The sequence below is a fragment of the Chelon labrosus genome, assembly GCF_963514085.1.
Source record: "Chelon labrosus genome assembly, chromosome: 10".
Taxonomy (NCBI): Eukaryota; Metazoa; Chordata; class Actinopteri; order Mugiliformes; family Mugilidae; genus Chelon; species Chelon labrosus.
The window spans coordinates 9,389,403-9,415,198 of NC_140360.1; the positions used below are offsets into that span (position 1 = coordinate 9,389,403).

At 42.1% G+C, this 25,796-nt stretch overlaps 1 protein-coding gene across 1 annotated transcript; it reads left to right on the forward strand.

Moving 5' to 3' along the window:
• Positions 1–1,855: 1,855 nt before the first annotated feature.
• Positions 1,856–23,006, forward strand: LOC311493982 (N-terminal EF-hand calcium-binding protein 1-like). Its single transcript, XM_084552809.1, has 12 exons — positions 1,856–1,995; positions 5,556–5,580; positions 11,471–11,579; positions 12,900–12,925; positions 13,147–13,244; positions 17,522–17,780; positions 17,898–17,977; positions 19,457–19,510; positions 19,607–19,719; positions 19,875–19,952; positions 20,056–20,147; positions 21,827–23,006. The coding sequence occupies exons 1-12, from the start codon at positions 1,879–1,881 to the stop codon at positions 21,853–21,855; spliced, it is 1,080 nt and encodes a 359-aa protein (XP_084408935.1). The 5' UTR covers positions 1,856–1,878; the 3' UTR covers positions 21,856–23,006.
• Positions 23,007–25,796: the final 2,790 nt, after the last annotated feature.

Consider the following 25,796-nt stretch of genomic DNA (forward strand, 5'->3'; position numbering starts at 1 on the left):
CACCCATCAGAGGTGACATGCGGGCACCATCTTTGGGGGCCACGAAAGGGAGTAGTTTGTGTGGGAGGGGCAAAGATGCTGATAGGGCTCCGTTTCAGTTATGACTCACTGTGCGGTTTGTTTGATACGAGAATTAATCTAGACCACAAGAAACTACATCTGTAGATGCTGGCACTTTTTATTTTAACTTTTCGACATGAATGAGGGAATTTTATTATGAGACATTATTAGAGTAACATGCACCGATCAGGCGTAACATTATGACCACCTTCCTCATATTGTGTAGGCCTCTCTTGTGCCTCCAAAACAGTTGTGACTCATCAGAGAATGGACATGGGCCTTCTGAGGGTGTCCTGTGGTGTCTGGTAACAGAATGTTGTTAGTGGGGGGCCTTTGGGTCCTATGGGTTGAGGGGAGGGGCCTCTGTGGATCATCCCACAGATACTCAGTTGGGTTCTAGTTTGGGTTCTAGGGAATTTGGAGGCCGTGTCAAAACCTTGTGCTGTTCTTCATGGTTTTTTGAGTTGTTCCTAAAGCGTTTCTGTGTCAGGCTGCATCCTGCTGGGGATGGGTGCTGCCATCAAGGAGTGTCATTACTATGGGGTGCGGGTGTCTGGTCTGGTCTAGGTGGGTGCTACATGTCTAAGTAAAATCCACATGAATGTCAGGTCCAAACATTTCCCAGCAGAACATTGTATTGTCACAAGATGGTCAATGTTATTCACTTTTCCTGTCAGTGGTTTTAATGTTGTGGCTGATTGGCATTTTCAGGATTTTCAATGAAAACTGCTTTAAATAGTGATAATTTCTCCTCAGAACCTCCACAGTTGCAAGTGCTGTGAACAATAAAAACTCATCCTTGTTGCAGTATAAATAATGTCCAGACATCTATGATTATTATTATTATTATTATTATTATTATTATTACTTAAAATGAATTGTTTGATTGTATTTCATTTTGCAAACAGTCTTGTCAGTCTTGACTTCATAGCTCTCTGCTTTGCTGGTCTGGCATGTCTGGTAACTAGAACAGAGACATTTCCAAGCCCCAGTTTGAAAAGGCCTCTGGCTGTTACACTAAGATTCGTTCAAGTGTGTAATCACACTGGATATTTAATCATGCATTAACTGTCTATACAGCAGTAAAGCTGGAGGTAAGAGGAAATAACTGTTGATGAATGTTGACTGGGCACCACAGGCGTAATCAGACTGCATATGAATATTATAATCATAAATATGAATACAATAATCACTATACAAAGACATGTGGCTGATGTGAATGTCTGTATGAATATCATAGCATATCACATGATGAATCCTCATCAAGTCTTTGTTAAAGTGTTCATTTAATGTCTTAATTGGAGCATTGGATCGATGCTGATTTCAGTGTCGTGTTTTTCAAATAGTATCCTTGGAGATAAACACAGCCTGCCAGTTTGACAGCTCCTAGTTTTCTTTTCTTTGTTCGGATGTTCAGTGTGAGGCTCTCTCCCCGCCATGCAGCCTGTAATTAACTGTTTGTCTGACTGTGTGTGTGTTCTCACCAGCAGATGGTGCATTTCTCGTTTTTTTTTTTTTTTTGTTTTTTATGAATCACTGCTGGTCGTGTAGAGGCGGAGTTTGGTATTTTTTTATTTATTTTTTTTGCTGATGTCGACGTGCAGGCGGCGGGCAGCAGGCAGAGGGCAGCAGGCTGGGTTCATCATCTCATCCTCACTGGATCAGCAGCATCACCATCCAATAACAACCTGCCTGGACAAGGACGAGGACGACCTCTCCAGACGCACGCAAGAGGACGGACAGGCAACTTTGATATACATATATAATATTTTTTAATTCCAAAATAAAAGGGCACCAGATCGCATCGAAAGCAGCACGATGCTGGCCTGTACGGAGATGATCACCATGTGTCTTCAATCTGCCAAGCACGAACACTTGAGAAAGCAGCAGGAGCTTGACCACAACCAGAATCAAGGCGTCTCTTTATTCCAGGATGTAAGTACACCCTGTTACACCATTATTATAACAAATAAATAAATAAAAAATAAAACCTATTATCATTTCTTATCAATAGCTGCATATTTTAAAAGCGTTTTTGTTTAATGTTGTGAATGAAAACGCATCCGTATCAAGGCATGTCCTGCTGCTGCTCAGCCGTTTTACTGTCCTTCATTCTCCTCTTTATGAATGGTCCATACTGAGCTAATAATGCACGTCAGCCTATATACCTTTCATGCACGCTTGATGTGCAGCTGCACTATTATGTAAGAAAGGTGAGTGCATGTCTATTATTGCGTCAATAACAAAGAGAACAGATGCTCCAGCAGAGTGAGCTGACATACATCTTTCTGTGACGGAATTCACCTGCAAAGAATGAGTTATTTTAATTTGTTTTCCATGCCACAGTAAGGCACTGGTTGTAGCTGTCACAGATGCATATATAACATGCTATAGTGTGATTTATTTTTAATGAGGAGCGTTCCCTTCACATAGCTCTAACAGATATGGTCTTTTTGAATTATTTGTTAGGGATATCACCACTACAGATATACTGCATTCTCCAATTCTGCTGCCTGGATCTTTATTTTCTTCTTTCCAAAGAATGAAAATAAAAAATGTCCTCATTTAAAACCCTAATATTTTAGGAATAAAGCTTTACATTTGGCATTTCCCTCTCTGTTTTGCAGACAATGCAGAGGACAGTGTATTAGCAGCATCATTTCCCAGCATTAGACTTCCTGACAGCTGGCTGTAAATTCAGTTCAGTTTCCCCAAGGCAGATTACTGGCCAGCGAGGAGGAAATCAGACTGCAGCGAGTGCGCATTTGCTTTTAATGCAGTTAGGGCAGACGCTGCATAACCTCCAAACAAGACATTTCTTTGCTGTTAGACTGGCTAATGGTTGCTCAATTATTTATTTTAAATAGATTGAGTGGTTTCTTATCTCTTTGCATCCCAAACAGCATGCTGTCATCGACCTGCACTGATTTTTCTCTGACAGCTAAATCATGCAGGTTCACACAGTCATCTGGAGTATTTTACAGGGAACTGAGAGTTGTTTGTGGTTTCGTTCTCTGAGTCTCTCTTTGTCTCTCTTTGTCTCCCTCTCTGTGAAAAGGGCTGTTTGTCTATTTGACTAGACAAGCTGTGTGACTGTTTGCTTGGTTAAACACACTCCTTTTGGTATTTGCTTTGTGCCCTTCACGCCGAGATGAAACACCATCGATGTTGCGAGAGTGTCATTTCTCCTCCTGTACTTTCATTGTGTTCCTTGGGACTCGGTGTCACGTATTAACAGACCCCAGGGACCGAGTGAGATGAATAAATGTCAGCCTAGCTGCGTCCATGCTTCTAATGCTACTTTTAGAAGATCTTTATCAGCTTGGCGGGATGACAGCGCAGCCGTGGACTCCACGTAACAGCATAAAGGAGAAATAAAGGGCAGTAAATCTCATCCCATGCTTTCTCCAGAGCTGGCGTTTATTGCTCTCAGTTGTTTTGCAGGCATTGTGGAGCAGCTCTCTGCTGGTTTCCTCTCAGGTGTACTTACTGCACTTCCTCACTTCCACAGTTTAGGGTGACTTGACTGGTTGTGGTGCTGAACCACCTGCATGCAGATGTCATCATGCCCGCTGTCAGTCCGCATATGTTAAAGGTCTACCCCCTTAACAGTCCATTCACTATAAATTCTATGTAGTTTTACTGCAGCTTCTCTTTTTGACAACCATTCAGTAACAGCAAACATAAATCTTTGTCTAGGTGTTTCTATTTTCTGGCAAAGAATAAACAGCTTCAAAAGGTTTTTGTGTAGCTTACTTCAAAAAGACAACAATAAAATGCTCTAGGTAAATATGAATAATTTACACTTAGATTGTTTAATCATTGGTGACATTAAATTTTCATAATGCAAGCAAGTTTTCCTTTTGAACCATTTTTTCAAACCGTGGTTTATAGTTGGTGGTAATTTATTTTCTGATGACAGATTGCGTTTCAAAATCCCTGCCGATGTTTGCAGTGATATAGAGTTTAGTTTTAAGCTACAAAAATCCATCACACTCTAAACCTTGGTATGTTAAAGACAAGATGTACCTTTACTGGATCCGTAGAGATTTAAAAGTGACACAGCAGAACAGAATAAAAGAGACGGGAGGAAAAATACAGGAATCTATATATATGTACTTTGGCTAGTCCTCACCACAGTGCATGTATATGCAGTATACTGTATATACACTTGGGATATTAGTATACTGCACATACATCGATCAGGCATAACGTTATAGAGAAGTGAATAACATTGACCATCTTGTGGCAATGCAATGTTCTGCTGGGAAACTGCTGGACCTGGCAGTCATTCATGTGGATGTTATTTAGACATGTAGCACCCACCTAGACCAGACCAGGCACCCCCACCCCATAGCAATGACACTCCTTGATGCAGGATGCAACCTGACACAGACACACACACAAAAATGCTTTAGGAAAAACTAAAAAAACAGCACAAGGTGTTGACCTGGCCTCCAAATACTGGCCTCCCTAACTGTTAGTTAGTGAAGGCTGGCGGTGCTTGGTGTTGTGATGTTGTGGAGTCTGATGCAGAGATGCAAAGAAGAGCCGAACGCTCTCTCGCAAACATCAGTTCTGCATTATTTATTGTCTAGGTCACACTCTTTGTTGTATTTAAGGTAGAGTAAGTGTGTTTAATTCATGTCTACATAATTTGTAAATGATGACTGAGATGATTTGAGTGTGAACCAGTGAGTTCCTGTAGTGCATATTTGATCTTCTGACTGATTTGCCCGGTACTGTTCTTCACAGCATAGGGGTAGATTCTGCACATGTCTAACAGTGGAGGGACGCTGTTAAAGAACAGGGCATGAGAAGGGTATTGAGGCCTTCACACTCCGGCGAGCTTGAAAAAGGTGACATCTGGATGTGACGTCGCTGCTCCACTCTGATGGTTGCTACCGCTCAACCAGCCAGCGGACACTATTAATCCACGCAGGCTCACTGAACAGTCGAGGAGCTGAAAAATTAAAAAGATGTGCCACTCTGATGCCACTCTGCCTCTCTCCTCCCAACAGGATATGCGTTTAACACGGCGATGAGGTTGATTTTATGCTGCGTTCTTGGAAGAAATTAACGAAATTAAGCTTCCCGCTTGTGCCGGTTTTTCCGCAAAACATCTAAACGCAGCGTGATCGTTCTTAAAGCCTGGAGAGAGAGAAAATAACAACACGCACATGCTATCAATTCAAAAGCTGCTCTTTGGTGCACACAACTGTCTCCATTTCATTTCCTGATATGCCTCCTGTCGGTTTTGTTACTGAAAGGAGGAAATTACAGTTCCCGTTAAACGATAGTCTGTGCATAAAAAAGGGAGCAATACGCCTCAAATATTTTTGGATTGCCTCCCCGGATCACTGCTTCTCCAATAGAATAAAACGTCTCCACTGCCTACATGCAGATACTGTGCTTTGATGTCATTTCTCTATAACTTGAAGTGTTTTTTATAAATGAACTCTAGATCTAAACACGATCTCCTTCTTTCATTGCAGATTTTCCGCCGGGCAGACAAAAATGGTGAGTAAGCTAAACACACACAGCTAATTGGATTACAGTACATGGCTGATTAAAACTCAATTAAAAACCTCCTTGATGGAGCGGGGTTGCACGCGTGCAAAAACTTAGATGGCTCTCGTCAGACATGCGGCCTGCTTTGGCTCGGAGAGGATTCATGTGACCTTGGTGGAACTTATCTCTCTGTTTTATTGTGAGCTGGATAAGGACATAAATAACCAAGGTCAGGAGCAGCTGCATCTTTTTGGTTTCGTAACACGATTTGACAGAATGAACTCCCTCTGTTCACCCTGCAGGCACTGCTCATCTCAGTGATAGGCGAGGAAATATATACAGTATTTAGCACATACTATATATAGCACGTACAGTGTGGCAGAGCATGCATGCAAAGATATGCCGTATAAGTAATCTTGCTATGAAACAGGCCTCAGCTGCTGCTGCTGCTTGCTTGCGCACATCTAACTCTAAATGCTGCAAATTCACCCGAGGCGTTCGCTAAATGTGAATTTAATGCATCTTCCCTGCAAACCCGTCAATGTTTCAAGTGATTAATGTGCTACAGAGTTACCTCTTTACTTCAAAGGAAGTTTTCCCCCTGCAGAAATGTCTCCCAGGAAAACACGGAGCATTCGGCTCTGCTCGAAAAAACAAAACAACAACAACAGTGCACAGTGACAAATAGGGAAATGTTGCTGCTCTTAATTTCTTATTCACGCGCTGCGTCTGCGTTTAATGGAACGTAAAATGTAACAGGGGCAAGTGATTAATGCTGTTGAGAGTCTACGGACGCTGAGCAGTTCCTTCCGGAGGGAACGGGTTACACAAGAGCGGGATTAATGATGCAACATGTGCCGCCATGAGCTGGGGTTGTCTGGGGTGCCTGGTACAGTGAGATACAGAAAACTCTTCAGTTTGTGAATTATGAATAGGCCCTTAAAAAGATGCTTTCTTTCACTCTTTCTTTGAGGCCGTTGTGAAGAAACTGTGCAAGATGGAAGAAAGGAGTGGTCAATTTTTCTTTCTTCAGACCAATTTTCGGGTTATTACTGTGTTAATTAGTAGAAATGAACTAAGTCTGTAATATTAAACTCAGCAGAGGTGCCTCGGTTTCAATAAGCTCTCAAATTTGCGCCTTGTGCCTCTTCTTCCACAACCAGCCTCCCCCTCCCTCTTCCCACCCCGACACTCACACCAAGCTTTTATTTTTCAGTCTTTGTAGACAGAAGGATGATAGAGGCAACTTCTGCCTCATGCTCGTGTCAGTTATCTTTAATTTGCAGCCCGGCTCTGCTTGGCCCTCGTCTCCTTGAACTCTCTGAGTCGTGCACCCGAGAGGAAGACGCCTCCTTCCAGTCAGCTCTGAGTGGGCTGTCATGATACGCCTCGCGAGCTGCAGATTTAGCACATAATGAGGGCTGCCCACCAACTTGGTACTCTCCTCTGTGCTGTTGTAATGAGGAATTACATTTTGGTTTTAATTAAAAAAAACGAAGCTCACAACAATTGTATGAGTATAAAGCAGATACTGAAAGCTTGCACTTAACAGAACTGTGCGGAGAGTCGCGTAACTAATACATTTGATCTCAGAGAGGATGTAGATATATTGCCATCAGGAAACAAACAATAATAGACAAGAAGAACACATGAGTCAGCAGTTATCTTTTGAAATCGATCATGGAAAAGAGATGCGGTTTGTTAAGCGTAATCTGACTTTAGGTGCCTTTCACAGCAAACTAAATCTAAGTAATCATCTGAGTCCTATGCTTAACACAAGCAGTGGGTTGGGAAATGATATGTGAGGACACGGATTGCTTTACTTTTATGATATGGATGTGTAATTGTGCTGTTTTCATCGTTCAAAGTGTTGAAAAAACTCAAGTTGTTAACCCGAACGTTTTTCGGATGTGATATTTGCGTGCTAAAGATGGATTTAGTTTTTTTCCCTTCCTTGGCAATAACAGTTACGAGGATCCGATCGCACTTACTTATTCTCTTGCTGGATTCAGTGCAGAAGCAGTGAAAGGTGTTTTGGGCGAGAGCAGAATTCTCACAGGACATGGTGACTTACAAAAGTGGTGCAGCTCTACATGGGAGGCAGGGATTTTACAGTGTGAGATGCATCAAGCTGTCACTTATCTATTAAATAATACGTTACTTAGTCCAAACAAGGGCCTTAGCTAATAATTCATCATTTAATAGATAGATAGATTGATACTTTATTTATTTAGTGGGGAATTCAGTGTCCAGTAGCATCATTACATGGAAACAGATATGTAAGTTATATAACAATATAAATATATAATGCTGTGTAAAAAGAAATATACAGTAGTGGCAGCAATGACCACAGTCCAGTTGGTGCCTCACAGGAGTCGTATGTACGGAGGGACAAACAACCGGAGTTTGTTCAAGGTCTTTGCCTCTGCCACCGATGCCAGGGGCTCCTGGCAGGTGAATCTTCTCAGTGCTGCCTCCCCAGCAGAGGACACTGGCAACGATAGTCTGGTAGAACATGTCCAGCAGCTTCCGGCAGATGTTAAATAACCTTGGCCTGCTGAGGAAATAGAGACGCCTCTGACCTTTTATGTGTACCGAGTCTATGCTAGTTTGGCGACCAGTTCAGTTTGTGATCCAGATCTGAACCACCTTTATGCAGGCTGCAGATTACTTTCTCTATTAGGAATTTGAATCTATAAAATGTAAAAAGCCGCAGTGATGTTCAAATCTGAAGATATTCAAATTACTTTCATAGATGACAAAGAAAAGCAACAACCCTTTACACCTGAGAGCTTAAACTAGAGAATATTTGGCTTTTTATCTGTTGCAGCTGATTGTTTATCTGTTGAACCTGAGACATTTTTGAAACCTGCCCTTTAGTACAGGAGGTGCCTCCTCAGATCAGCATGCCTCTCTGCAAAGAGAGTTATTTATTGTCTTTATCTCCTCCTCGGTTTTACCTCTCACATTCTCCGGAGCTGTGCTGATGCGGTTCATGAATTATTAGCGCCGCTTCCGTTTGAGCCCTTCAAGCTTCGGGATGCTCTCGAGGAAGAGCGTTCCTAGAAATGACACAAGCCTCAGTACGGATGGGGGGGGGGGGCTCTTTATGTTGGGCTGCAGTTACGGCTGAAGTTTTATTCACTGTGAAGTGAGCTAATTAAACCCAGTAAGCTGCCTCGCTTCTGTCAAGAGCTACTGATTTATCCATCTAAACAACGCTTCCAATTTCCCTGCAGAGGTGTCGTATTGGCTTTTGTTAGTCACGAAGTCCCGGGAGAAACTGCAGCATAATCTGCATATTTCTTTAAATGACATCTCTGTGTAACATTGACCAGCTCTTTTTCTCATGCAGTACTATAACTACGGCTGCACCAATACCACTTATTTTCAGAACAAGTATTTACATTTGGGTACTTCGCTTGTCCTGTGAAGGGTCGCAGGGGGGCTGGAGCCTATCCCAGCTGTCATTGGGCAAGAGGCGGGATACACCCTGGACAGGTCGCCAGTCCATCGACAGACAGCCACTCACACCTACGGCCAATTTAGAATCACCAATTAACCTAACGAGCATCTTTGGACGGTGGGAGGAAGCCGGAGCACCCCGAGAGTACCTACGTAGACACAGGGAAAACATGCAAACTCCACATAGAAAGGCCCCAGTAAAACTACAGCTCTAACAAATTGTAGTTTTTATTTCATATCAGATGTTTAAATTGTCTCCATACCATCTGTAGTGGTGTTCAATAGAAAAAAAATAAGCTGGTAACAGACAAGGTAGTCTGAAATGGTCCATGTGTCAGCGTATGACCTTCTAGACATGTAATGACGTTTATGCAGCACAGAAAAGTTTAAAAACAAACTTTTCGGTCTCGTCCTAATGACAAATTTAGTTTCCATCTTTCTGTCTCTTTTGATACGGTCCTCCACTGGCGTGTGTTCTTTAGTCAGACGTCTCTGAAGCACAGTCACAGCTGAAATCACATCATATGTCCAAAGCGTTGCAGTAGCTCACTTCTCCGGTGAACTCCTTAATTAGCGTCTTTTCCCGGGTCCATCCACAGGTGAGCAGACTGTCGGGGACCTCGTGGTCTGACCTATATAGTCCCAGAGCCCGCTTCGGCTTAATGAGAGTCGAACTCTATGTAGCGCCAGTGTGTAGTGACATGTTTTGCTGTAGTCGCAGGTCGGTTGAGCTGCAACCGAATGTCTTCCAGGCAGGAACAGGCTTAAGGCACAGCGTTTAAATATTTAATGCCCCACGCCTCTGCAGTGGCAGCACCACTTGGAGCCAAAATGGCCTCATTAACCACCAGCTGACTTGTGGCTACCGCTGCCTACCTTCACACTGCTTTGCTTAAAAGTGATTTTGGGTGTGGTTGCATCTGAGCTGTTGAATTAAGTATGATTACATGAGCATCGGGCCAATCCCAGGACAGTATAAGTGTATGATAAATTGAAATTATCGATGATCAGCCTATACTTCTATACATTTCTGGATCTAATTCCTTTAATGTTTTGCTAATTCTAAGCAACTAAAAGACGTAAAATCATCACTCTGCTTTGGTTTTTGCTCCAGACAACCATTTTGAGGTGCCTGACCTTAGAAATGTTGTAGATAATGTACATGTTGGCAGCTCGGCAGTTCCTCCGTTGCAGCTTTGATCGATGAGAAACACTTGCATAACGTGCCATCTGAGCTGCACTGTATCCGGGCCTCTTGTCGGGTGTGAATCCAAACCAAAGCGGCTCTGACGGAAGAGAATGAGTCAGCAGTGAGGTGCAACAGATTGTGTTTACTCCTACATCATGCAGGACAAGATTTTTACAGGAAAGTTTGAGGAATGAATTATGATTCCGTCTCCTCGAATAGATCCATCGCCCAGCTGGGGTTTATCTTAGCCACACCATGACAAGTCAAGTAAAGATTTCTTTTGCTAATGGTCCCGTCCTACAAATGAATTGTGTCCACTGCCGTCAAGAATGTGAGCTGGTAAGAAGTCAGAATTACTAACAGAACTAACAGATGATACGATTTACTGTTGACTCAGACTAAACCTAAGGTTTCATAATCATTTAAAGTTAGTCAGTAAAACCGAGAAACAAAAGTTCACCTGCTGCCTTAAAAATGCGATTTTATTTAGGTTGTTTATAGACGTGGACATTAAAATTTGATCCACCAAAAACAGACACTGTGGAATTCATTCCTGGCAGGGAAACAGCTTCTAAAATCCACTCATCCATTACGATTATGGTGCCAATATTTTTGCAGTAATACCGTGGTTTAATTTTCTTTTGTAGAGCCTTGTTTCAAAGGTATCTCCCTTTTATCGTTTAGTTTTATCTAATTAAGAAATGCAAAAACAGCGTCAGCCTCTATATTTCCCAGTATTCATATCATATCACATAACTTAATGGGGCATTAATGTTTTACAGTGTACATGCTGGTGAAGGCGTCTAATTGATTGGTGTGCAAACTGTTTTAACATGTTTGTCGCAAATTGCTTATAATATCAAATGAACGGCTGCAGAAAATGAAATGATTCAAAATTAGGTTTGGTGTAAAGGCTAATGGTCTAATTTAAAAAGCAAATCTGCAGCTCAGTTGGACAATTTTTACTCCTGAGAGCAGAAATCAGCTTTTCAGCTCTATCAGCTGATTATTTATTGCAGTAATGGAGTTAGGTTTTAGTTTTATGAGCTAAATAAAGACAGAATTTGAGAAGTATTTCACTTTCTGCAGCACCTCTGAGCTCATCGCTAGAGTTATTTTAGCGCCACGAAGCCAGAGCAGCCTTGTTCAGTTATATTGAATTATGGAGAAACCCTGTATTTAAAGCGATACAACATATTTCAGGCCTCACTGTGGTGCAACATTCACAGTTTTTTTTCCTTTCAGACGATGGGAAGCTGTCCTTGGAGGAGTTCCAGTCCTACTTCACCGACGGCATCCTCACTGATGAGCAGATGCAGGAGCTGTATCGCTCCATCGACAGGAAGCAGACAGAGTAAGCTCGTCTTGCTCTTGGACGCCCTCCAAATCTGCTGCCATCTGCAGCCCCCATCCCGCTGCCTGGCAGTGAAATGTCAAGTCCTCACTTCAGCTAAGATTACTCCTTAATGCCTGTGTGAAAGATTGAAATATGGGAATATATATTTGCCCGCCCAAATTGATTTGATTAACATAATCAGTTCCCAGCGGAGCGACCCCAGAACAACTCTGTGGCAAGGGGAAGTCAGGCTGGCTTCCTGGGGAGATTGTTTATTCACAATCAACAATGAATTTGTGTTAAATCAGATGTAATCAGATACAATAATATGATAATATAAGTCAAACTGAATTTAAAAAACCGTGTGGGCACGTTAAGAGTTATCACTCTGAGAATTTAGCTGAAGATTGGAGCAATCTGGTTTTCAAATCAAGTTTATTATTTGAGGTGTCACATGTTGCAGATCTAGCTGGTGACCTTACCGTTAAGGAGGAGCGATCAACAGGTCAAACAGTACAATACCTGCCTGTGAAACAGCCACATCATTATGACCACTGACAGGTTAAAGGGTAACTACTGTTTTTTACAACGTGGGCCTTATTTCTAGCATAAAATACCGTCGTTTACTCACCCAAATAACTTTTGTGTCAGTTGCACTCGTTTAAGAAATAATTAGATCAACGTAAATCCATAAAGCGGGAGTGACAGGGCACCGAGACACAGCCTCTAAATAACACATTACGTGCCGTGAAACTCATCCATTTCACCAATATTTTGTTATGATACACTAGTGCTATTCCCCGCTGAGTCCGGAGTTACCCGTTATCATCATCCGGGGTCTGTAGATTGACCTACAGACCCCGGATGATGTCTTCTGACCCGGACTATGTCATCTCTGAGCTGCGCGCGCACCCGCGACGGTCGGCTTGTTTACCTGTAATTTGCTACTGCTAGTTTTTTGCAACATGGCTGAATATTTTTCCGATTCTGAGGTTGTGGACGAACCACATCAGTAGCAAATTACAGGTAAACAAGGAACAGAGGAACACACACAAAAATGATCTAGGAACAACTCAAAAAGAACAGCACAAGGTGTTGACCTGGCCTCCAAATTCACTAGAAACCAATCTGATCAAGTATCTGTGGGATGATTATTATTAGGAAGGTGGTCATAATGTTGAACTGACTAAGAGACAGCCAGACAGAGCGATGAATCCACAAACCACTGTCCTTAAACCAAGCTGCTCAGACTGTTTGTCCTGTTTAATATTTTAGAGTTCCCAGCAACATCTTTTTAATTAACATGTCTCTATTTGTCTTCTTCTTTCTCCCTCACAGCAACATGGACATAGACAAACTCTCAGGTAAATGTGTGTCTTTCTTCCTGCCTTTCCGAATACTACGCAAGATAACTTTTACTGTGTGCGTCACAAAAGCTCAAGGTGTTTTTTTTTTTCAGTCTCTGTGACTCAGAGCTTTTTATGGCTCGGGCTCACCTAATGTAATTCCAATTAATGCCAACACTGTCCGCCTTGATTTATGGCCTCCTCGTGATCAGTGGCTAACAGATCCTGTCCTCCTCCAGAGCACTTCACTCCGCATCTGGGAGAATACGTCAACGTCCTGTCCGCCCTGGAGAAGCTGAATGTGGCCATTTTGAAGGCCATGGACAAAACTAAAGAGGTGGGTGGTACTGGCATTCACCTCTGTTGAATTACGCACACCGAGACATCACATAATAAAAGCAACGCAAAAGCTTTCAAAAGATTTGTAAGCATCCGTCACACCTCGAAGCGTTCAAAACTTTTTCTGTTAGTTGCTCGGCTGTCAGTTTGAAACCTCGTCGGAGGGCTCTTTGAGATCATTCTGCCGTCGCGGCGTTACAGAAGGAAAATAAAAATTGCCCAGCGTGTCAGACTCTGCCTGCTGTCTGCTCTCCTGCCTCTCCTCGCTGACAGTACATTTTCAAACAACACCTGAAAGACTCCTTACAAAAGGAGCCGTGCTTTTGAAAACGGCTCCTCTAGCAAGACAGTAGGTGGGAAAACATGGCAGCTGTTTGTAAGTCAGCCGCAGCAGTAAGGAGGAAGTAAAGAATCCGATTTCAGCATAATGCATTTACAGTAATGAGCCTCAACATTGTGCCTGCTCACAGATGAAGCGAACAGTGTTGATTACTGTATCCCATAACAAGCTAGATGTGAAGGTCTGGGTGTATGACTGAGTCAGCACGTGTGAGCAGCTAAGCTGATTAAAATAGAACCATATCTGTTCTGTCAGATCTGCTCGGCGTAGGCGACTGAGAAACACAACATTAGCTCTGAACTGAAAGGTTGATGGCAACGTTAGCTCTGCGCCTACTTTGTCAGAGACATGGGACGTAGTGGTGCTAGACAGAGTGTTAAATTCAAAGTTAATTTATCAACCAAAGTTGTAGTGAACATCTGAGCCAATTCTCATGACAATCCATCACTCAGAGCCATAAATATGTAAACTTCCCTTCGTAAATCATAAAAGTGGTGGCACCATGAATGCTTATTATATAAAAGAGATTGTTTCTCTTGTCTATGGATGTCTGTAATGATTTTCATTTAGTAGTTGGTGTGATGTAGTAAAATCAGGAAGTGGTGGAAGAGACTGACTGGCATAGTCTCCCTAGAGGAACACTCGTCACGTTGCTAATAAAGACCCAATACAACCAACTAAAACAGAAATACAATACACAGAATATCCCCAGATTCCAGAAGAACCAGGTTAATACGTCATCACTACTGTAGACCGCCAAGTTATAACCCGCTGTGGAGCGCTAGATGCCACGGGAACTGACAACATATCGATGCAGAGCACGTCTCAGCATGTGTCCAAAATGTTAGATAGGTAGATAGATTGTTATTTTGTTTATCCCGTGGGAAATTTGGTGTCCAGTAGCATCATCAAGAATCACAGTCTGCATAAATAGTCAAAGAATAAAATAAAAGTGAGGTAGCATGTATAAAAAGTATGTATAAAACATACATGCACAATATACTAATATATGTATTAATATGGAGATGAAGATATGTGGTAATATAGATATAGATGTATATATTTTATAAGAATAAGAAGATTTTATTGTCATTGTCTGGTGAAAAACAACAAAATACTGTTTGACAGCTCAGTTCGGGAGAAATAAAAATAGAAACTATAGCAGCATAAAGAAAAAAAACTATAGCTATACTCAGTAGAATACAATATATACGGTAAAAGCACACAGTAGCACACATATGAATGTAATTGGTACAGCGAGGTAAAAAATATCAGCATTTTAAAACAGTAAACAGCCAGAGTAGACAGTAAACAATAGTGCAAATGGTATACTTATTAGTGCAAATATGTCTATTGAATGCAGGTGGACTGGGGAATAAATATGGGGGTTAATGCACAGGATCTATGAAGGAGAGGTGTATAAGATATGAGATATATAAGATATGTAAATGTAAGATATATAAGATATTAAATATGTATCGCTTTATACAGAAAAATAGTCGCAGCAAGAAGTAGCAGAGCAACCACAGCCCAGCTGTGCCCTCACAGGGAGGTGTTGTAGAGCCTGAGGGAACAAACGTCCTCCTCAACCTGTCGGTGGAGCAGAGCGGAGAGACAGCAGCCTGTCACTGAAAGAGCTTCTCCACCTGGAGTTAGTTTGGAGTTTGTTCAGCCGCCACAGATTCTCTAATGTGCAGAAACCCATCAGTGCTGCAATATCCTCAGCTCAGTGTAAATCACCTTCATGAGTGATACAGACTTCCTCCTCTGTGGAAACACATCTCATGCTCTCACTGCAATCAACTCCGCTGTATCTTTCATCTTCAGATGACAGCACTGATGCACTGCACGCATCCAGTCATATATATCTTTGGTTTCATTACTCTTAGGCTCCACCATAGCTGCATAAAAAGACTTTGGAGTTGCTGTTCCGGTGAAAAGAGTAAAGCTTTGATACGCTTTCTTTTATCTGTGTTTTCAGATAATGAGAGGGTATTCGATAAAATCACTAGCCTTGGATGGTGGAACGTGTTAATTAGAGCCTTATAAAATCTCGTTATGAGCCTGCTCGGTGCAGAACCGCACACTTCATATTCCAGGAGATGTAGATGTAGGGATTTAAGTGGCTGCCCTTGACAAGTAAGGGCTATAATCGTGTTATTTTAGACTCACCCGCTAGAGATCAGCATGAGAGAACTTCCACTAAGACTTAATCAATAGCTCAGCTCAGTCTTCATTGATTTCATTTGGCCCTCCATGTTAAGCCAACTGGTGGATATTATTTCCTGTTTGCCCAGGGAAGAGAGTCAGCCGTGTTTTGTGAATAGATTAAAGTTAATAAGGAGTTTCTCTGTATTGCAGCAACTTATATAACACATGCAACGTGATTCTAAAGGCCTATGAAAGACATGAAAGGGCGCCAGCCGTCCTAGTTTTTGCAGTCTCTCCTGCAATGTTAGCACCAGTCTGTAGCTTTCGGGCCAGATGAGCATGTTGATTTGCACTGCGCCTTGCAGTTTTGGTTTTTGAATCGCCTGCTGGGATGAAGAGTTATTGCCTCGCTCATAGGCATAAAAGCATAATTGCTATTTGGCCACTGGCTGTAGTGTTTGCGGTGTGTTCAAGTGCAACCCAAGCTAGAAGCAGCTTGAGGCGATGCCACAATCAGTCTTTGCACGTCCAAGCTTTAAGATAGAGATGGTATAGCGTGAATGACAGTGACTAACCCCTGGAAGCTCCCTCAGCTGTCCAACTAAGCTGATCTCAGATGTCCTCTACATGAATGCCTCACCAGCATGTGGACATATGTCAGCTCCTCTAAATTCCCTTCTCCTGTTTTTTGTTTTTTTTCCTTTTATTCGTTTGTGATCCGGGTCTATTATCCACTCGGGCACATTCTTTTCTTTCTCTGTACAGCCATCTTTCTCCTCTGTATCACACATGCCTTCCTGGTGCTCATGCATTTTTCATGTTGCTATCAGCTGGTCGAAAAGCTTTCTTTGCACCCTCGAGCAGAGGCTTATTTTATTTTTATTTTTTTTCATCCACCCTGAGACCAGTTTTAGTTGTTAAATCACTGAATGTTTTTCCACCGAGTCGCAATGTATCTTCAGGCAAACCTCTATTATTTACTCCTGTTTATAATGCTTTTATAATGAATGGGCAAAGGAGTAAAATTATACGATCAACACACCGAAATGTATTTTTCGTACTTGTTGCTGCGCCATGAGATAAAAAGAATATATTCACTGTGGTGCTCCGGCTCATCTGTCTTGAAAACAGAATTTGCAGGAGGGACCGAGTTTCATTACTCATGTAGTGCAGGTTTTTCTGCTGCCGAGACAACAGAACAGAGCAGAAAGCTCTGTGGTAATTTAAAAGAAGAAAAAACTTATTTTTTTGCACCACAGGGGGGTGGTGAGGTTGACAGGGTTCATTTTCTACAAAAACCGAGCATGAAAAGTTGTGTCTACCCCCAGGAACAAAGGTAAAATACATGGGCTCAAAGGGAAACATTGGGCATTTATAGGCTAAAATAACACTTTTCCTTACATGAGCTTAATCAGTAGCACCTTGTGTGTTTTGCATTCATTAATTATTCATTGATTCAGTGTAAACGGCAAAGATAAATGTTCACAGAGTCGGTGTTAGTGGATTCTTATGTTCCTGTTTGGTTTTAGTAGGTTGGAAATAATGCTACTTATGCTTACTTACTTAATTTTAACACAATGCCTGATTGGATTTAGGTTTTAGTATCAATTTAAAACAGGGAAAGTGCAAACTTAGAAGATGGTTGATTATCTGAGGACCAGCAACAATGAAAAACTGAACCAACTGGATATCTCTGGAGGAAAGAGAACCAGTAACTGAATGAAAATTTTCCCAACATCGCAGCTGATTCTTCTTCACTGTTACCCTCACTCTTTCCCTTTCAGGAGTATCAGGGTTCATCCGTGCTGGGCCAGTTTGTGACTCGCTTCCTGCTGAGGGAAACCTCCACCCAGCTGCAGTCCCTCCAGTCATCACTGGACTGTGCTATGGAGGCTGTTTACGACCATGGCTGCACGGGGAAGAGGATAGTGAAGACGCCCGAGGACCTGCCTATCCAGAGGGCGAACAAGCGGCCCGGCCGACGCATCCAGAAGAACATGTGTCTCTCCCCAACTGACCCCTACTCTGGCATGCTCACCACAGGTACATTTAAGTAGATACTGAGGCTGACAATTAAAAGGACACGTAGCAGCGACTGCTTCTCTTCGGTAAACTGCTCGGACGTCCTGTGCTGTGCTGATGTTATTTTTCTGGGGTCAGGGGTCAGTGTGGAGCCAGACAACCACTGGGGCTCCCAGATCAACCAGCTGGAGCATCTCATAGACAAACTGGACTGTGAGGTTTGTGCATTAGTTTATACCTTTGCCGTTCCTCACTGACCGTACATTTTCACACAACAGACTCTTACAAAAGGAGCCGTGCTTTTAAACAAGGCTTCAAATGACAGCGGGTGAGAAACATGGCAGCAGTTTGTAAATCACGGCAGCTGTTTGCATGCAATTTCCAGTGGGATTGAGAGGGGTGTTATAGACCTTTGATAATATATTAGCGCCTGATAACAATGTAAACACTAGATCCTATTGTGCCTCTCTGATTGGAATAAATACCCTCTTTCTGTGCACGTGTGTGTGTAAACACATATATCGGGTCAGATCATATCATTTAGCATTCATGGCAACAGTTAGGATTGAATCTCTGCTAGGAACGATTTAAATCAACCTGAAGAAATGTTATGTAACATGTAAATGTAACCACAGATATCAGTCTTTTCATCTAGCTCATATATTTCAATGATTAAAGCCAGAGACATAAAGAGCCACACATCCTGTAGTGGCGAGGTTATACAATACAAATATATTTAACTTAAATTTTCTCCAGTGACTATAATCCGAAGCCAGAATGTCTCTAACACAAGGGAGAATTGGAGGTTTGACGACGTGCTGGGCTGTCAGAGATAGAAATATCAAACAAAACCATATGAACCCTGTTGAGTGTAGCAGCCCTGCAGCATGAAACATCCAGCATGTTTCCAGAGAGGATGATATGAGCAAAGTGCTCTGCAGAACAGCACCACACGCACGCTAAATAACATCCATAAGGTTTTGGCCTGGTATGATAAGGTATGACCTGTGAATGCATGATGTGCGGCACACTTTTGAATGATTTAAAATTTGCAAAATGCTGGCAGGTAGGTCTGAAAAAGGAGCACAGGTAGCTTTCGGGTACTCTGTTGGATTCATTTATAATTTTGCAGTTCATTCATTCATTCATTTTCTGTAACCACTTGTCCTCTGAAGGGTCGAGGGGGGGCTTGAGCCTATCCCAGCTGTCATTGGGCGAGAGGCGTTGTACACCCTGGACAGATCGCCAGTCTATCACAGGGCTAGCACAGAGAGACAGACAACCATTTACACCTACGGCCTATTTCGAATCACCAGTTAATCTAACGAGCATGTCTTTGGACGGTGGGAGGAAGCCGGAAAAACATGCAAACTCCACACAGACAGGCCCAGTCGGCCGATGGATTTGGCCTCAGAACCGTCTTGCTGTGAGGCATCAGTGCTAACCACCACGCCAAATTTGCAGTTATGATAATTGAAAATATTCATTTGAAAAGCCAGATATATAAAAAACAAACCTGCTGACACACTTAGCCATGCAGACAAGATTCTGCGTAACTCAGGGCTGTTGGAGGGTCAATGTGAACAACAACGGTTTGTGACAGACCCTAAATTCTGATGCTAACTTGAGCTGAGTCGGTTCTGCTGCCGATTGTTGTTCTGCATGGCTGACTGGTGCATTCATGCTTCCATTTTCAGAGTCCACATCTTGAACCTCTCAAAGAAGACACACTGGCAGGGACATATAAATCGGTGAGTCCACCATGTGCTGAATGCAGCATGTAAAATTATGCCCACACGTTCAGTCCATCCGTACATACACTGACTCTACTTTATTATTTTCTCCAGAACATACTTCTTGTCCAGAGACAAATGTCTGTGAAGGAGAGAGACGTGGAGCCGTTTCAACAAGCTCTCAAGATTTACACAGATGCAACCACCAGCCAGCTCAACAACCTGCAGTATGTCCCTTTAGCCGCCATTCGCTGCCATTGTTTGCCTCAAGAGCTCTCTGGGATTTGATGCAGCCACTTCAGACTGCGTCAATTTTCCCAGACATGTGAGATAACCCCCCTCCCCTCTGCCCTCCTTTTCTCTGTCTGTTTGTTATTTTTAGCGTCTCAGTCCAGAACCTGCCAGACAGATCATGCTTCATCATGTATGAGTTTTGGCAGGACCGTCTCTCCTGGATGAGGTAGGGCGTATTAGGATAGAAAACATGTCATGTGAAGTTCACTGCTGAACCAAAATTTGCCCAGCACACAGATCAGCTCACTGCCTTGCTCTTTTTCTCTCAGCTACCTGCAGTCGTCCATCAGTAAGACCTTCCAGCGCTGCATTATAGACTCACTGGAAGACCCAGAAATGGTCTCCACCATGCTCCTCCCAGGTACAAACTCAGCATTAAAACTGTAGTTTCACCGCATTGAAAGCTTTAATACTCATAAAACATATGTTTAATCATTTTAGCTTGAGTTAGTTGATCGTTTTTATGAAGCAATAATATTCTTAGTTTATCTGTAAGAGTAAACGACTTTTCGGCTTTTTCAAGATAATACTAACGATTGTAGATTAAATGAATCAAGGAGCTTCAGTAATCTTTCTGAATAGATCCCTAGACAAATTCGCTATCTGGTGTCTAAAGAACCAGTTATTTTCCTCAGTAGTCAGTGGGAAAATTCAAACAGAGCCAAAAGCCCACTGGACAGCAGAGGACATGCGGTCAGGGGAGGTAGGTGAGGCTGTGCCACAAAACAAGACTTTCAGTCAAAACAGGAAGTGGTAAATAATGGAGGATCTTTTTGTTGAACAGGCTTTATTAAAAATGGATCACATCATCATAATATAAAGCTTAAACAACTGAAATTTGATTAAGGTCAAGTTTTGTTTTCGTGTAGTCCAGTGGCGGGCAGTGCATTTTCCACCAAGGCCTTCAATGACCTCCAACCTTATTCAAAACACCTTTTAGTAGGATCGTTATGACGCTATTGAAACCATCAACATCATACGCAATAAAGGGAGATGAATGCCGTTACTAAAGCAACAAACTCACTTAGAACAACTCATAAGTCTCACCAGAACCGAAGAAACAATTTAAACTTCTCCTCGGATGCTGTTAGCCGAGGGTAGCGCTCATAGTTGCTGACCTGAAAGTGGCGGACACACCCTTTCCCCGACTGGCACAGGCTGGCTAGCTAGCTCCAGGGTTGGGCGGCCTTTCCTCACAATATCTAAGAAGATCTGCAACCAAATCATTACAATGTGTTTCAAGCTTCAGCCTCCTGCAGTTTTAATTGTGAAGGCCCAGGCAGGTTTCTGAAAATATGATTGGATAAAAGCTCTAATGCAAAGTTACACGGCCAGAAGCACCGCAGCTGAGAGAGCCATAAAATGAAAAGAATATGCTACTGGGAATAATTGGGAAAATATTAAAGTCAGTGATTTTGATAAAGTTTAGGCCAACAGAGAAGGCTTTCCTGGCTCTGATGGCGGCCCACCACTGGTGAAGTCTCTGAAATACGTTTTTTAATTTTTTTTGCACACTCTCATTTGTGTTAAAGAGTATGAATTGTGTCTCTCTCTCTCTCTATTTTCCATCTCTCTCTGAACGGCTATGTACCTGAAATAGATGTGCATAAAGAGAGATAAGAAAGATAACTGGTTTGGAAGCATCCAGCTGAATTTAAACTATTCCGTTGGCTTCACATTTGTAAATCTGAACGAGTCAGAGCATTACAAACCTAACCGCACATCACTGCTAGAGAGTGAGAGTTAATATTGGACAATACGTCTCCAAATGTTTGTAAGTATTGACTTATATCAGCTGGATGTGTTAATAGGCAGTTGTCTGTTAACCGTATAAACATTGGAACGAGTCATTACTGCAGTGTAGCTTATTTCCTCCGCCCACAAGAGGACAACACACCATTTAATGCATGTTTTATGTGTGAGATTCTGGACGCCATATTAGATCATAAATTTCAGACTTCTCTAGCTGAGGTAGCTCATTTGTTTGGCTCAAGTAGAGGCCATGGAGCACTGATGCTTAATGCTCTCTTTGCTTTACAGCCTCTTGGTGGATAATGAACAACAACTGACAGAGTGAAGTTGCTGCCATTCAACCCAACGAATGCAGGAGAAGGAGGCGACTGCATAATCGCTTCTTCTTTCTTTTGTTTCTTTGATATTAACTGTTTGTTTGTTTTTTTCCTTGTGGCATGACCGGGATTGCTTTTTGCAAAGCTATGCTCCAGGGTTTAAAAAGAAAAAAAAAGAAAAAAGAAGACTGTTCAGATAGATCAGTCAACGGTGAAGCAAGCTTAAACCTTGGATGGAAAGAACTGAGGTAATGCAGTGTTTTATTGTGCGATCGAGATCTGTGCTGACGTTCATTTCACCGACTCACAGGCACATTTCTTGCATCTGATTAAACAGAAACACAGGGAATGATTTAAAAAAAGAGAAAGATTTGCATGATTTCTTATTTCTCAGTGCTAGTTTGTTTTACTCAGAGCTACATCTTAGAGTAGATATGATGTTCTACAACAATAGAAAAACACAAATAGCAACAAACCTGTTTATCCATCACTTTATCCTTCCTCTCAGATGAAAATAGTGACAGGGTTTACCTTTCCTCTTGTTCTCTCTGTGGTATTGTGCTTTGTCGTCTCTTTCAAAGCTTTGTTACCAATTTGCTGATGGGTTAGAGAGCCATTCGATAGTTAAATGAAGAGTCACGACCTATACTTATATCATCCGTGTCACTCCTGCACTTTAGAAAATATGAAACGTGGACCTTATCATGAAGAGCGGACATTTATCGTAGATCGTCTATTGAAAATGTAGAGTTATTTAAAATTCTATTTAAAAGCCGAGAGCTGCCCCGGGGAGCAGTGAGATGTTAGTGAACGGTAATAATTTACCAAATAATTGTGCAGTTTCCTCGTACTGTTAGATATATATAAAACAAACAAACTCAAAAGCCATTATTTTGCATTTGCCGTGTGTAATCAAGAGTTTAACGGTGCAGCACACACAAATAGAAGTTTATATTTTGAGTACAAGCTGGATCTGTTCCGTGAGAGATTAAGGCTCTGGTGTACAGTAGTCAATAAAAGATGTAGAATAATTGTTGTGGTAAATGTACAGTATTGGATTTGCTCGGATAATGTGAAGAATGAGTGTGTTCACACTTTTGTTGGGTGTTTCTCATTTCTTTTAATGTAGAATATGCAGTTGTTACGTGATGCTATGTTTGTTTTCTGGCATGAATTAAAGTTTGACATGTTGATAACGCGAAAGAGAGAAAGAGTTTGTTCCTCTCCAGTGTGTCAAGAAGGAGAAGCATCAGCAGGAGTAAACGCTTGCTTCTTTTTTTTCGGTGTGAATATTTTAAATCTAAATTCAGCATAAAACTATGTTGAAACTGGGACAGTTTGCTGGTTCTTCTCTGTCCATACCATACACGTTGGAACAGTGTCCGTCTGAAGCCAAAGCAAGTAGAGCTCCCCCTGGTGGCTGGATGCAGTATAGGTCATAAGCTCCACCCCCTCCATGTTAGTGGATGGGACTTGAGCCAAACTAAAACACTAAAATACACTTCAAATAATTTTTTTTTTTTCAAGGATGGTTTCTGTCATTTTATGTAATTAATATAATGTTGATGCATGTTCAAGTGTCAATTATTTGGATGAGTTTCGTTTTAGTTAGTTATTTGACGCTATAGAAACAGGATGTGATACAATGGTGACTACCAGTTGCCATGCCAACCACTCCGTAAAGCGGTCCTGTGGGACCGGTAGAGTTGTAAAAAAAAATTGGAAAACAAGTGCAGTGTATAATCCAACATTTCCTTGTAATTTAAGGAGGCAGAGCAGAGCATAGTATTAATTAAATTAAATTAAATGAGTGAGTCTGGCAGAAGTGTGGCCAGGTCATTGATATAGGGGCTCCGCGTGGGTCCAATCTCGGACCGTACTGCGCAGACTCTGGCTCGCAAGATGGCGCCGCCCGTATCCCCGGGAACATAGCGTCAGTTTGACCAAAACAAGGAAGTGGAGACACGTTGTCCATATTTATATACAGTCTATGGTCCGTACACAGAACTTGAAGCAGCTCTAACCTGAAAGGTCTAAGCCCAAACGTGACTCCAACACAGCTGACAGCTCACATTCACAGTACATTTTCAGCCTTAATAATAATACAGTGGGTTCTGCTGGACTTCACTTATCCCAGAGAGCATTAGCTGCCACAAATAAGCTGATTAAGTTGTGGATTTCCTTTTTTTAATACTTTCCCCTGTAAGAAAATCCTTCTTATGTTTAAGCTTTGCACTATACAACTCACACATGAGGATTTTCTTTCAAAGATAACACTGTATTGTGCACAAGTGGATATTAAGACACTGAAAAGGAGTTGATGTGACATTTTACCACACACTAAAGCAGCTTGATAAGCAGAAGTTCATATTTCTATTCTTGTCTCTCATGATTCTAATAAAAGATAATAGATACGCTTGAAGGCAGTATCTATTATCGCACCAGAAAGAAATCAAACCCTTCAAGTTATTTTTTTTTTTTCTTACAGAATCTGAAATGTTTCTCTGTGATAGAAACTGTAGGAAGTGAACAGGATGAACACAGGAGTCCTTTCACAGCTGCAGCCTCTCGCGGAGAGAAATTTCTTTTTTGCCACTTTAGATCTCAAACCTAATCCCTTCCTGCTGCTATTTTCTTCTCAGTGACAGTGGGGCTTCTTCAGGGATGCTGGCGCCACCAGCTACAGTATGTGGGCTAAAAAGACTTTTATATATGTTCCAGTGTGTGTGAGAGCTTCAAACATGAAGCCAATTCCTCTGCAGTTAAAAGGGTACGTTTAAAATCCCCACGTACAATAATGCACTCATGTATTTGTGTGCAATGTGCAAGAGTAAATTGTGCAAAGAGAAGCATGTTTCTACAGCAGACTGAGCTGACATTTAAAGTGTAGGCGGTCAATATAGTGGTGCATTAATTGCCTGTTAATGGAAGCTGCTTGTGATGTTTGTCTCCCGTTAGCCCGTTCTGTCTATTATGTTAATGCAGTAGTGTCACTACACAGGTTAATTAGGAGCTTGTGTTTATGCTTGTGTTTGATTAAAATTAAGTTGAAAGAAGATGGAGAAGAATACAAAAAGGGCTTGAGACAAACACAGAGGCAAAGTGGTACGCGAAGGGACAAGAACACGCCGGCAGAGGAAAATCAGGGTCAACTGTCAGTGCGCATTGATGTTGAAAAGGAAGGAAACTCAAGCAGAAAAGCCCGAGGTCTGATTTTTGCAGCTTTGCGGTGAGCTATATAGTGTAACAGAAAGACAGGAGAATGCAACGGACGGATACAGTCACATATCTTCTTGCTCTTCTTCCATGCCAGTTTGGTGACAGTTGATCAAGGGAGGATCACTGACGGCCCAGGGCGCAGAATATATTTCTGGAATTAGACGGCGTTTGATGTGTCTTATCAGATGGGCCCTGCTGCCTACTTTCATTGGCCGCACATTCGCTGCAGCATCAGCAGAAGATGACACAAACACGAGCGGGGGAGTGCTTCAGCTCACAAACAGCTCAGTGGTGTACATTTGAAGAAGAACAGAAGAAGTGATCCAAATCATTGGCTTAATTGCATAAGCCATCCTGATTGTGATTTCATTTTATTTTGAGCAAGATCGTTTCACGTCTTGCATCAGTGAAGGGCTTTGTCACCAATGCCGACAAACCCTGAACTTTATAATTACGTCCCTGCTTAACAAGCTTTCAGTATTGCAGCTTGGTAATCATGCACCGGCTGAAAAGTTTGGCCAGACTAAAAACACTTGACCTACCGCTGAGTGACGGAAAGGTTAAAGAGAACGTGAAGCACACAGGGGGAAAAAAGAGTTGGACAGACAGAGATAATGAAGCGCAGGAGAGGAGCAATAAAATAAACCCATTTTCCAGCATTATCGTCTTGCAGAGGCAAGGGGTTATCAGAGGGAAATGTGAGATGTTTTGGGTGGAGGGAA